General features: G+C 38.6%; 1 protein-coding gene across 1 annotated transcript in view; it reads left to right on the forward strand.

Moving 5' to 3' along the window:
- The first annotated feature begins 576 nt into the window (after positions 1 to 576).
- Positions 577 to 13,692, forward strand: part of SLC2A13 (solute carrier family 2 member 13) — a 617,139-nt gene continuing 604,023 nt past the window's right edge. Inside the window, exon 1 of the mRNA XM_053716589.1 lies at positions 577 to 1,395. Coding sequence (XP_053572564.1) covers positions 831 to 1,395 — 565 coding nt within the window. The 5' untranslated portion in view covers positions 577 to 830. The remainder of the gene's footprint in view (positions 1,396 to 13,692) is intronic.

Here is a 13,692-nt window from a genome sequence, read left to right on the forward strand (position 1 = left end):
ACACTGCACTACTGATCACACAACGCAGATGTGCAACTAACGCTGCTGATTGGATCAGTTGCAGGGAGGTTGGGACCAGCAGTGCACTGCGGGTCCCAAGCAGAACAACTACTGCTCTGATACAGCACAGATAGGTCAGAACATTACATGCTCTAATAGATTAGTGCGTCACTTTAGATTTTATTCGTCCAGTAAAATATATATAAAAATACTTGACACTTGATGACGTTTAGTATTAGAAGTGATTCTGGGTGATGCGATAAAAGGCTGCAGGTCCTTTCTGAAAGTTGGTGTTGTTGACAATGGGTAAAATCTAAAGGTCTGAGCATCACCACATTCGCCTCCCTCCAGATTACCCACCGCACCGGTTACTTATCCAGTACTGTAGTTCTTTGGAGTCAGCTGTCAATCCTACTTTAAAGTCCAGCTGTATAGAGGGAAACTGAAGCTCCAATAACACTTCCGCGTGTACTTCTATCAACGCGCAGTGTCTGTGTGACGTCACGTGCATCAGCTGTCAGTGCTCATGTGACCGTCTAGCCCCGCCCCCTCCAGGCTGTCAGTTCTGTTACTGTGTGAATGTTTAGACCACGTCTGGTCGCCCATCAATCGGTACCAACAGCATCAGCAGAGCCCACCTGGACGAACACGAATAAAGTGATGAAAAAGTAGTTGTACCTGTAAATGCCGTACTAGTGACCAGCGCGGAAGTGGAGTAAGGGCGGCTGCTGCTGCACACATATGGTCTAAGCTTTTGCAGTAGTTGTGATTTCAGCTGTATACATTTAAAGGCAGCAGAGCCCAGCGCTGACCGTCGTCGCCCCCCACCTATGTCCCGTAAAGCCAGTGATAATGTGGAGTATACTCTGCGGAGCCTGAGCAACCTGATGGGCGAGAAAAAGCGAAGGAAGCAGGATGAGGGAGCCGGGGAGAGGAGCTTGATAGCCGCAGCGGACTCCTGTACTAGTATCAACAGCCAGGGGATAGGGGCCAGCGGGGGGACCGGACCTGCTTCATCCTCCGCAGAATTGGAGCGGGCCGCCCGCAAACAGTTCCAGCAGGATGTCACCCCGGGCTTTGTCTACGTTCTCTCGGTGTTCTCCGCCCTGGGGGGCTTTCTGTTTGGCTATGACACGGGGGTTGTGTCCGGGGCCATGCTGCTTCTTAAGAAAGAGATGAACCTGTCGGCTCTATGGCAGGAGATGCTGGTCTCCAGCACGGTAGGGGCGGCAGCCGTGTCAGCTCTGGCTGGAGGGATGCTGAATGGAGTATTTGGGCGCAGACCGTGCATCCTGCTGGCCAGCTTTCTATTCATGGTGGGAGCCGCTGTGCTGGCTGCTGCACCGGACAAGGAGACGCTGCTTGGGGGGCGAGTGGTAGTGGGACTCGGCATAGGTGAGTTGTTGGGGGGGATAGCTGTGATCTCTGTGCAGGTTTACTTCTGATGAGGCTTTGATTGCATTCAACTCCTTTGATAGCAGGAAAAAACACCATCACTTCTGGCAGCTAAGGGGTTACTTAATTGTTCCACTGTTTGGGCAGCTAAAGGGTTAATGCAATACATTCTGACTCTGTAAGACTGATTAGGTCTGTGAGAGGCTGTAATTACATGTTCATGTCTGCCAGAGAGGACTGTAGTCTTATCTGGCTACCATAGGGTTTATGTATAGCAACAACTTCTGGCAGCTAAGTGGTTAATGTAATAATTTTAGCTCCCATGTAAGTGAATAGGTTAATGCTTCACAACCCTGAGGTTGATCACCTTTTTCATAAATACTATTATACATGAGGGATGCTAGACCTCCTTGTGACATTATGTTAAGGCCGTGCCATAAATATATTCTCAGTACAGTCCAGGCACGCCTACCTGCTGCCATATCACAGTTCTTATCAAATAAAATATGGTACACAGCTGAAATAAACACACACACAAATAAGTTATATTTCCACCAAATTGAGTTGCATTGTGTTATTGTATTTTTTTGTGGAACCCCTTTGTTATATTGTTTGATATGAACATGATAATAAAATTACACCATTTTTTTTTCTGTCTATAAAGTGATGTACACAGATACAAAATACTGCCCTAGTGCTTGATTTCCTTCTAGATACACCCTCTGCAAATGGTAGTAATAACAAGAAATCTTCATTGATAGATATATATTTATATATAATGTATGTGTGTGTCAGTGATGTGCAGTCACTAGAGGCAGGTGAGGCAGTGCTTCACCTCTCATATGGGCAAAAATATATATTTTTTTATTGACTTTAAAAAATAAAATAAAAAAATTGTACTTTTTTTCCCCAGCATTTTTTTTTCACAGCTATATGTTGTGCAATGAAGAGGCACAAGCAGGTCTGCCCACCATTACACAACATGCTGCGCCATCTACTGGATGAAAGTGGTTAAGATCATTGCATGGCCCATTAACTGCTTATTTGAGGCAGTCCTATTTGGGCTGAACCAATCCAGTGAGAGGCATTAGTAAATGGAACTTAGGGTTGGGGCTGGATGTTAAATGATATAAAATAAAACAAAAACCGAAAAAAACAACTTTCATTTATTTTGTTGCTGTCCTGTGAACCTGCTAGCTTTGCTAAAGTGAAAAAGAGTTCTGTTCTCCCCCTCTAAGTGCAGTGGAATGTGCCACTGTCACTTCCTGAATCCTTACAGAGCAGGAAGAGAGAGAGAGAGGCACAGAGAGCACTGTTTCAGCCCCATCTTATTAAAGTAAGATTTTACTGAAAAGGATTCTGTTAGTGAAAATGATAATTCAATGAATGTGGTTTAGTGGTTTTTTTACTCTTTTACAGCAAAGGATCATTTTTGTATTTTGTTTACTCAAACTTTACACCCACTAACTTAGCAGCTTGCCTCTGTACTGCACACTAATGTATGGTCTCATTTAGTTATAGTCTCACTTAGTCTCTGTAGCTTTGCTGTTTTATTACTTAAAAATGCAGTGGTCCCTCCCCCCCCCCTTGTATGTGTGTGTGTGTCTCTCTCTCTATCCATCTCTCTCCTTATGTGTTGTTCTCCCCCATGGTCTCTTTCTCTCTCTGTCTCTCTTCCTTCCCCTCAGACTCTCTCATCCCTTATTTGTCTCTCTAACCCTCTGTGTGTGATTGTGTCTCTCTCTAACCCTCTGTGTGTGATTCTCTCTCTCTCTATCTCTAACCCTCTGTGTGTGATTGTGTCTCTAACCCTCTGTGTGTGATTGTGTCTCTCTCTCTTTCTCTCTAACCCTCTGTGTGTGATTGTGTCTCTCTCTAACCCTCTGTGTGATTGTCTCTCTCTCTCTCTTTCTCTCTCTCTAACCCTCTGTGTGTGATTGTGTGTGTGTCTCTCTCTCTCTCTCTCTCTCTCTCTCTCTCTCTCTCTTTCTCTCTATCTCTAACCCTCTGTGTGTGATTGTGTCTCTCTCTAACCCTCTGTGTGTGATTGTGTCTCTCTCTCTCTCTCTTTCTCTCTCTCTATCTCTAACCCTCTGTGTGTGATTGTGTCTCTCTCTAACCCTCTGTGTGTGATTGTGTCTCTCTCTCTCTCTCTTTCTCTCTAACCCTCTGTGTGTGATTGTGTCTCTCTCTCTCTCTTTCTTTCTCTCTCTAACCCTCTGTGTGTGATTGTGTCTCTCTCTCTTTCTCTCTCTCTAACCCTCTGTGTGTGATTGTGTCTCTCTCTAACCCTCTGTGTGTGATTGTGTCTCTCTCTATCTCTAACCCTCTGTGTGTGATTGTGTCTCCCTCTAACCCTCTGTGTGTGATTGTGTCTCTCTCTCTCTCTCTCTCTCTCTCTCTCTCTCTTTCTCTCTAACCCTCTGTGTGTGATTGTGTGTCTCTCTCTCTCTCTTTCTTTCTCTCTCTAACCCTCTGTGTGTGATTGTGTCTCTCTCTCTTTCTCTCTCTCTAACCCTCTGTGTGTGATTGTGTCTCTCTCTAACCCTCTGTGTGTGATGTTGTCTCTCTCTTTCTCTCTCTCTCTAACCCTCTGTGTGTGATTGTGTCTCTCTCTAACCCTCTGTGTGTGATTGTGTCTCTCTCTAACCCTCTGTGTGTGATTGTGTCTCTCTCTCTTTCTCTCTAACCCTCTGTGTGTGATTGTGTCTCTCTCTCTCTCTCTCTCTTTCTTTCTCTCTCTCTCTAACCCTCTGTGTGTGATTGTGTCTCTCTCTCTAACCCTCTGTGTGTGATTGTGTCTCTCTCTAACCCTCTGTGTGTGATTGTGTCTCTCTCTTTCTCTCTCTAACCCTCTGTGTGTGATTGTGTCTCTCGCTCTCTCTCTAACCCTCTGTGTGTGATTGTGTCTCTAGCTCTCTCTCTAACCCTCTGTGTGTGATTGTGTCTCTCGCGCTCTCTCTAACCCTCTGTGTGTGATTGTGTCTCTCTTTCTCTCTCTCTCTAACCCTCTGAGTGTGATTGTGTCTCTTTCTTTCTCTCTCTCTCTCTCTAACCCTCTGTGTGTGATTGTGTCTCTCTCTAACCCTCTGTATGTGATTGAATCATTGTGTCTCTCTCTCTTTCTCTCTCTCTCTAACCCTCTGTGTGTGATTGTCTCTCTCTCTCTTTATTTCTCTCTCTCTAACCCTCTGTGTGTGATTGTGTGTCTCTCTCTCTTTCTCTCTCTAACCCTCTGTGTGTGATTGTGTCTCTCTCTTTCTCTCTCTCTAACCCTCTGTGTGTGATTGTGTCTCTCTCTCTTTCTCTCTCTCTCTAACCCCTCTGTGTGTGATTGTGTCTCTCTCTCTTTCTCTCTCTCTCTAACCCCTCTGTGTGTGATTGTGTCTCTCTCTCTTTCTCTCTCTCTCTAACCCCTCTGTGTGTCTCTCCCCCGTCTGTCTCTCCCTCTCCCCCCGAATGCTTCTCTGTGTTTCTGTCTACCTTTTATTTAATTAATGAATTGATAGTGCCACCTTTATTTAAAGGGGTGAGGCCAAGCGCCCCACCATCTTTAGATTTCACCAGCCGCCACTGGATCAAGACATTTTTATATTTACTGCATAATGAAAGAATCTATAAGCATAATTTGCAGCATTAAAGTAAAAAGTATGTTTTAAACATATTTTAATGGGCATGGATTTCTAGATCTCATAATCAGAGCAAGCCTTGTGTTATCTGGCAAGAGTTTCTGTTACAATCCTTTTAGACTAAAATCAGATGTTTACTAAGTTGACCAGTTTTCCAAGACACCATTTAAAGGGACATGAAACCCATATCAATCCCATATGCAAATTTAAATAACTTTCCAATTTACATCTAATATCTTTTTTTTCATTCTTTTGATATCCTTTGTTGAAAATCATATCTAAATATGCTCAGTAGCTGCTGATTGGTGGCTGCACATAGATACCACATGTGATTGGCTCACCCATGTGCATTGCTATTTCTTCAACAAAGGATATCTAAAGAATGAAGGCGTATCCTAGCCACTGCCTCACCAGCCTCTGACGTCACTGCACGTCACTGGTGTGTGTGTATATATATATATATATTGTTGTTGCTAGCATATTTAGTGTCAATAACTTGTATGGTTAGCTGTAAGAGTGTGTGGTTCTAGAGCTTGTTTGTAAATTAATTTGGACTGTTTAGGTGTATTTGGGGTTAGAATCCCCTTGTGCTTTTTAAAATCCTAACAGTCGGCTACAACATCATTATTTTGTACAATGTACTTAGAACTTGAAAAGGTTAGGCATTTTACCTGCATTTGCCAAATTATGTCACAGGTTTGTATATTTACAAGCGACTTCCCTCCTGTAACAGAGAAGTACCAAATGAAATATTACCAAATTGAAACAGAATATATTAACAGAATATAGAGAAGTCTAAAAAAAAAGCATCCATATATACTTTTGAACATTTTGTGTTAGTTTAATATTTTAAACTTTGTCACCCTAAGTTCTTTGTTAATTTGCTGTAGTTAAACAAGATGGAATACATTGAATGTAGGAGTCTATGTGATAGCACAGGGTTCTTGAAACAATGGGTCTTGACCCAACACTTGGTTGCATCTGCTTCTCATGTCTTGTCTCATGCATTGGTCCCTACTGGGTGGGTGTTTCAGAGCATTTGTGTAAAATGTTAGTTGTATTTGTATGTTTTTAACACATGTTGAATGTTTGTTTTCGGACATTCATTGTTTCAAACAAATAACAACATTTCCCTATTTTGAAGGTAAAAATTAAATTTCAAGAACATTTAATTATGTTCTTTCTTTTTGACTTTAAAATCTTTTAATTTAAAATTTGACTCTTAGTGTAAGTATACAAAAATCAACAATTGAATATTTAGTTGCACTATCTTATATTGTTTTCCTTAAAGGGACAGTCTAGTCAAAAATAAACTTTCATGATTCAGATAGGGCATGTCATTTTAAACAACTTTCCAATTTACTTTTATAATCAATTTAGCTTTGTTCTCTTGGTATTCTTAGTTCAAAGCTTAAACCTAGGTAGGCTCATATGGTAATTTTTTAGCCCTTTAATGCCACCTCTTATCTGAATGCATTGTCGTTCATGTGTGCCATATAGATAAAAATTAAGCTCACGTCCGTGGAGTTACCTGGGAGTCAACAATGATTGGCTAAATTGCAAGTCTGTCAAAATAACTGAAATAAGGGGGCAGTCTGCAGAAGCTTAGATACAAGATAATTACAGAGGTAAAAAGTATATTAATATAACTGTGTTGGTTATGCAAAACTGGGGAATGGGTAATAAAGGGATTATATATATTTTTAAACAATAAAATTCTGGTGTAAACTGTCCCTTTAATTGGGCAATATATTTAATATAGGGAAATGTAACATTCAGATGTAGAAAACTGGGAAACAAATGTCAAGGGGAAACTGCTCTTCTAATCAAATGCCATATAATGTTTTAGCTTTTTATATATATATATATATATATATATATATATATATTCTCTTAAATAGATGGGGGGCATGAATCTGATGTCACATTATTAAGACAAAGCATAATTGCTGTTGGTATCCTTTGTTGAAGGGGTAGCAATGCACTACTGGAAGCTAGCTGAACACATCTGGTTAGCCAACAACATAAATGCAAGCTCCCAGTAGTGTACGATGTGTAGATATTTTGTTAACAAATGATACAAAGAGAAACAAGTACATTGTACAATGGTCTATCTAAATCAAGCAAGTTTTATTTTGACTGTCTTATCTACATAATGTTCTTATATGGATACAATATGTGTTATCTCCAAAGCTTTAAATTGGCTTACGTGTGTGAGACATTAACGGGACACTAAACCCAATCTTTTTCTTTCATGATTCAGACAGAGCATGCAATTTTATGCAACTTTGTAATTTACTCCTATTATCAGCTTTTCTTCATTCTCTTGCTATCTTTATTTAAAAAAACAGGAATTTAAAGCTTAGGAGCCAGTCTGTTTTTAGGTTCAGCACCCTGGATAGCGCTTGCTTATTGGTGACTACATTCAGACAAACAATAAGCACGGGTAACCCAGGTTCTGAACCAGCATCTTTGCAAGAATGTTATCCATTTGAATAAACACTAGATGGCAGCACTATTTCATGCTATGTAGTGCTCCAGATGCCTACCTATGTATCTCTTTAATGCAGAATATCATGGGAATGAAGTCAATTTGATAATATAAGGAAATTGGAACATTTTTTACAATGGTATGTTCTGTCTGAATTACAAAAGACAATTTTTGGGTGTTATGTCCCTTTAATGTAACATGTATATTGTGCCAAACATTAAGATTTATAATTGTATGTGACATTGTCAGACGTGGGCTCCCAAAACAGAGTGCCCTGATTCCCTTTATTTTTTTCCACCATAGTCTTCCTAATACCCCAAAAATGCTGGGTTCTGCCCTGTGTGTCTACAAATGGACTTAGAAAGAAAAATGCATTTAATATCTGTACTATAATTGCGTTTGCAATGCGTCCATCACCAGTTGTGCGTGCATCCTCAAATGTTGGCTGCTCAAGGGAGCCAAAGGACCACCTGGATGCAGCGTAGGCAAACCCGAAGCCTTAAAAAAAAAAACGCAACCGCCTGCACAAAATAACTAAAAACCATGTAACCGCCCGCAAGAAATAAAGATAAAATCAAGTAACCGCCCGCACAAAGAATAACAAAAAAAAACTAACCTCCTGCACAAAGTATTAACAAAAACCTAAACCGTTAACCCCCGCATCGCAAAAACAATAAAGTAATTAACCCCTAATCCACAAATAACATAATTCAAATATTAGCCACATAACCACCAACCACCCACATCGCAATAAACCTAATTACCCTATTAACCCCTAAACCGCAAAACCCCCACATCGCAAAAACGTATTTAACCTATTAACTCTTAAACCGCCAACCCCCACATTGCAATAACCCTAATTATCCTATTAACCCCTAAACCGCCAACCCCCCACATTTCAATAACCCTAATTAATATATTAACCCCTATACTGCCAACCCCCCACAACGCAAATACCTAATTACTAAGCCCCCTAACCTAACACCCCCTAAATTAACCCCAATTACTACTAAATTACAAAAAATAAACAAAATTATCAAAAATATATATTTTTTTTTATACTTAATCCCTATGAATATAAAAGGGCCTTTTGTAAACCCCCCCCCCCCCAACCACCAAACCCCCCAAAATAAAAAAACCTAACACTAAAAAAACTAAACTACCCATTGCCCCTTAAGGGGCATTTGTTTTAGGGGCAATGGGTAGTTTAGCTTTTTTAGTGTTAGGTTTTTTATTTTGGGGGGATTGGTGGTTGGGTTTTTTTTTTACTGTTAGGGGGGACTTAGTATTTTTTTTAGAGGTAACAGCTGTTTAACCTAGGGCGATGCCTTACAAAAGGCCCCTTTAAGGGCTATTGGTAGTTTAGTATTATATTAGGGGGTGTTTTTATTTTGGGGGGATTTTTTATTTTTATAAGAGTATTAGTTTAGATATATTTTTTTTTTATTTTGGATAGCTTTGTTTATTTTCTGTCATTTTTACTTTTTTTTATTTTTTTGTAACTTTAGCTTGTTTTTTTTTATTTTTTTTTAAACATAGTCTGCCCTCTGGGCAGGCTTATCGCCAAGTACACACAATAACTTTATTTGTCTTTTTGTCTATACATGCACCTCTAAGATATATCCTCTATGAAGCATCATCATTGAAATAGAGAGAAGCATAGCTTTTATTGATCACAAAATCTATATGCACTAAGTAGACACATCAGTAGTATTCCCAAAACTACACTCCCTTCTAAATTAACAGCAGTTACAGATCGTTTACCATTCCCTTTAACATTGTTTCCTTGTGTTTTTCTGTTCTTTTCTCAGAATACTTATCCAGACATAAGCCAATGTGTGACTTACCTGTGCTCACATATTCTTTAATTCTTGTTTGTCTCCAGCCTGCACAGATAAACATTGGATAAATCAGTTCTAAAGACATATGCACTTGTTTTTTAAGGCAATTTAGTTAAACAGACTGAAGCTCTAACACACCATATGGGCAGACGCTAAGTGATCCTTAATGGGACACAATACTACTGCATGCTTCTATGCACAGTTAGCCAGTCAGGAGCAGCATGTGTGTGTGTTGACACCATTTTCCCTCTGTGTCTTGCTCTGGAAGTGCATTGCCACCTTTCACACTTAAACTATGTGTTTAACCTCTTTGCTTGGCTTAAACACTTAGGGCTTGATTTATCAAGCTCCTATGGCTGCAAGTTCTCACAAGAACTTGCTCGCCGTAATTTATCAAGCAGCGGTCACCAGACCGCTGCTTCCCTAAGCTCTTCGCCACCTCTAAAGTGGCGAAATTCAATCGACCGAGGAGATTGACAGCTCCTGCCCGTGTGTGATTGGCTGTGCACGGGCAGGTGGCGGGATTGTACGCGAGCGCAAAATTGCGCTCGTGTGCAATCTTGATTACCTGCGGGTAATTTCGCCCCCCGCCACAGGCCAGCTGAGGCGTACAGGGGCGGGTATACGTGCCCCTGTACGCCTCAGCTTTAATAAATCTAGCCCTTAGTAGTTCACTAATAAAACTCTCTAGAGAATTAGAACATTTACTATTTTTAATTTTTTTAAACAAATTGTGTACAAAAAAAGTATAATATGCAAATAAATAAAATGTATTTGCTACTAGTGCACCTAAATGTGTATATAATGCAAATATTTTTAAGCGGTCTTTGAAAAAGCTGCTGCAAAACGCGTCAGAATGAGTAGGGTGGCCGGAGGATTAATATCTCTCCCAAGTCTCTTCTTTTACTTTTATTTTTTTTGTAATAAACATGATGTTTTAACTGTTACTTTTTTACCAGTGGGTAATTAGTATCCTTACTCAACGAGGGAATTGACCAACATTGTGGTATTATACATTAGCCACCATATGCACTATGCTATATGCAAGTACACACATGTAACCTTTCAATCATTTGCAAGCTTGCCAAAACTTTTTTTAATTTTGCTAAATATTATCAATTACCGTTTTATATGTAACTTTGTGTTTGTTTGGAAATTGTTATAAAATAACTTTAGAAACATAATTGATAGATGGTTTTTATATCAGTAGTTCTGCCAACATTTTTGTATACAGTTTTGTATGTGGTTGGTTAAACATTTCTACCCACAGACATCAGAGCAGTAAGTTTACACCATGAGTGTGTAAAGGGACAGAGTCAAAATACATTTTCAGGATTCAGAAAGAGCAATCAATTTTATGGGGGGGGGGGTGTTTCAATAGTGCGGTCTCGCCACATGCTATTTTAGCAAGCCAGAGGGAGGGTTTTGCTGCTCTCGTCAAGACGCACACTATTACAGGCAGACAATCCTTTAATGACCAGCAACGTACAGGGTACGTCACTGTCTTTAAGGGGTTAAGCAACTCTAATTTACTTCTATTATTTAATTTGCATATTTATTTCCGTATCATTTGTTGGAAAGGATACCTAGGTAGGATCAGGAACAGCAATGCACTACTGGGAGCTATCTGCTAATTAGTGGTTACACCAATATGCCTTTTGTAGTTGGCTCACCAAATTGTTCAGCTAGCTCACAGTGGTGTATTGCTGCTCCTTCAACAAAGGATATCAAGAAACTGAAGCAAATCGTATAGTATAAGTAAACTGGAAATCTGTGTACAATGATTTGCTCTATCCGAACCATGGAATAAAAAAAAATGGGTTTTACGTCCCTTTAAAGTCGATTTCCCCTCCCCCCCCAGATCCCTCTCTGGATTGATAAAATTGCACTGTGAAATGAAAACTTATGCAAGTCAACAACTTTTTAGAAATTTGCAGCAAGTTTACATTTGGTCATATCTAACTTCTAATGTGGTTCTATTTACAGTAAAAAAGCAGCTAACATTTTATTGTAATAGTTACATAACATTACATAAACAAAGGATCATAAATGTTATTCCGCTTCTATATATAGTATTGCTGTATTCATTTGTAGTATCAATAATTAATTTAATACTAACTTTAATGATGCCTCATTTAGAATCTTTTATTCCACAATTTTTTTTTTTTAAATTTTGATTAGTTGTCTGAAAGCTGATAGAGATAGATAGATTTGTCCACTGATAGAAACATTCACTATGCAGGTTGTAACTGTTTTAGGAAATTTGCAGCTTATTGAAGAAACAAGGAATTTGCTTGTGGAGCAAGCTGCTTTTACACAAAATCAAACTTTTTTTTGCAGCAAAAGCAATCAAAATAAATAATGAATTTGTATCACGTTTTTTTTTTTTTTTTTTTTTTCTTAAATTCCCTTTTACCATGCATAATTTAATATTTAGATTACTGTTATTGGTGTCCCTTTTAATTTCCTGCTTTAAACAATGGATCTTCTAATATTCTGTTGGTTTAGGAAGTGGAGTGCATGCACTTGGAACTGGTTTTCTTACTTTTGAGTGCCAAAAGGGTTGCTCCTTTCTTAAAAAGAACAATTTCAGCCATGCTAATTAACCTAAATAGTTATACAGCATAACTCAGGAACTAAAACTTTTTAAAAATTACTAGGGAATAGGGAACAAAAAAAGTCATTGTTGCTGCCTCTTGTCCATTAAAAAGATCGATGCAATCAAAATATAACTACTTTGCATTGTTTCCCTACAATTTCAATTTTAAAATGTATGCGTTTCCAAACCCACCGTGGAGTTCATAAATGTAGCCACCAATCAGCAAGCGCAACCCAGGTGCTAAACAAAAAATGGGTCGGCTCCTATGCTTACATTACTGCTTTTTCAAATAAAGATAGTAAGAGAGTGAAGAAAAATTGATAATAGAAGTAAATTAGAAAGTTGCTTAAAATTTCATGCTCCATCTGAATCATGAAATAATTTTTTGGGGATTTGTGTCCCTTTAACGGGTTCTGTCACAGTAATCTACCTAGGTAGGGACCCAGTGCACCCAGCCGGCGATGTGTATGTGCAGCACGCACCAGGTTAGTTAATATCCAGATTATGACAAACCTCGTGAATCTGGATTGGCTACTCAGATTACATCGACAACAACAGCCTTTTTTGGTGGGCTGAATTTATCTGCAAACAAAATATAAATGTATTTATGTTTACAAGCTTTGTTTTTTACAAAGAGTAAGTGCTTTCTATTTGACATACAATTAGACATCATATCAATTTGTTAAAAACCATTGTTTATTGCACGGTTTTACAATCCTTTTGTGTGCTCCAGGTTTCTCTGGGAGTTCTGAAATGAACTAAATAAAAGCTGTTTTTGGAGGTCAGTTTAGAAAGGTTTTTTAAATATTCATGTAGTAGAAAAGGAAATGGCAAGGTAAAACCTTTAAGAAAAAAAGGAAAATTTAGGTTTTTGAGAAAATGGTTGTAAGATTTCAATGTAACGTCTTGCTTCATGTAATAAGGATTTATTATTGTTCAGTTGTTTTAACACTCCCTTACGTTGTACTGAAACGTCTGCCAAAATTTTATTCCTATAGATTCATTGGAAGTTGTATCCAGAAACTGGTGGATTTAGAAAATAACCGCCATACTGGAGTCAACCATTGCAGCATCAAGATATGTTCAACAATGCTGTGTTGGATTACGACATTGTCATTGTAAACAGCTGCATCATGATATGATCTAAACATTATTATATGTGTTTGTGTGTGTGTGTGTGTGTGTGATTCTAACCTTCTCCCAGCTGATGAGTGGCAAAAACCACGAAACAGTATGTCCTGGGATGGTTATGAATCACTGCACTAACCCTAGCTAAGTTTATAAGCTGTGTGAACAGCGATACTTTGGCGTAAAGGGAACCTGCTGAAAAGCAGACTGAAGTAAAAAGGTGTGTCATTGTGTACTTAATTTGCATATCTTACCCAGAATCCTTTGCTGCATTGGAAACAATGTAATTCAGAGGTTTTCTGTGTGGAAACAAGCCTCTGGGCCTGTCTAGATTTGTTAATGAACTACACAATGAGTTATATATATATATATATATATATATATATATATATATATATATATATATATATATATATATATATATATATATATATATATATATATATATATATATATATATACATACATACATACATACATACATACATACATACATACATACATACATACATACATACATACATACATACATACATACATACATACATACATACATACACACACACACACTTACAATTTGGGGAGTTAGGGGGAGTCTTCTCACTAACG

The sequence above is a fragment of the Bombina bombina genome, chromosome 6 (assembly GCF_027579735.1).
Source record: "Bombina bombina isolate aBomBom1 chromosome 6, aBomBom1.pri, whole genome shotgun sequence".
NCBI lineage: Eukaryota > Metazoa > Chordata > Amphibia > Anura > Bombinatoridae > Bombina > Bombina bombina.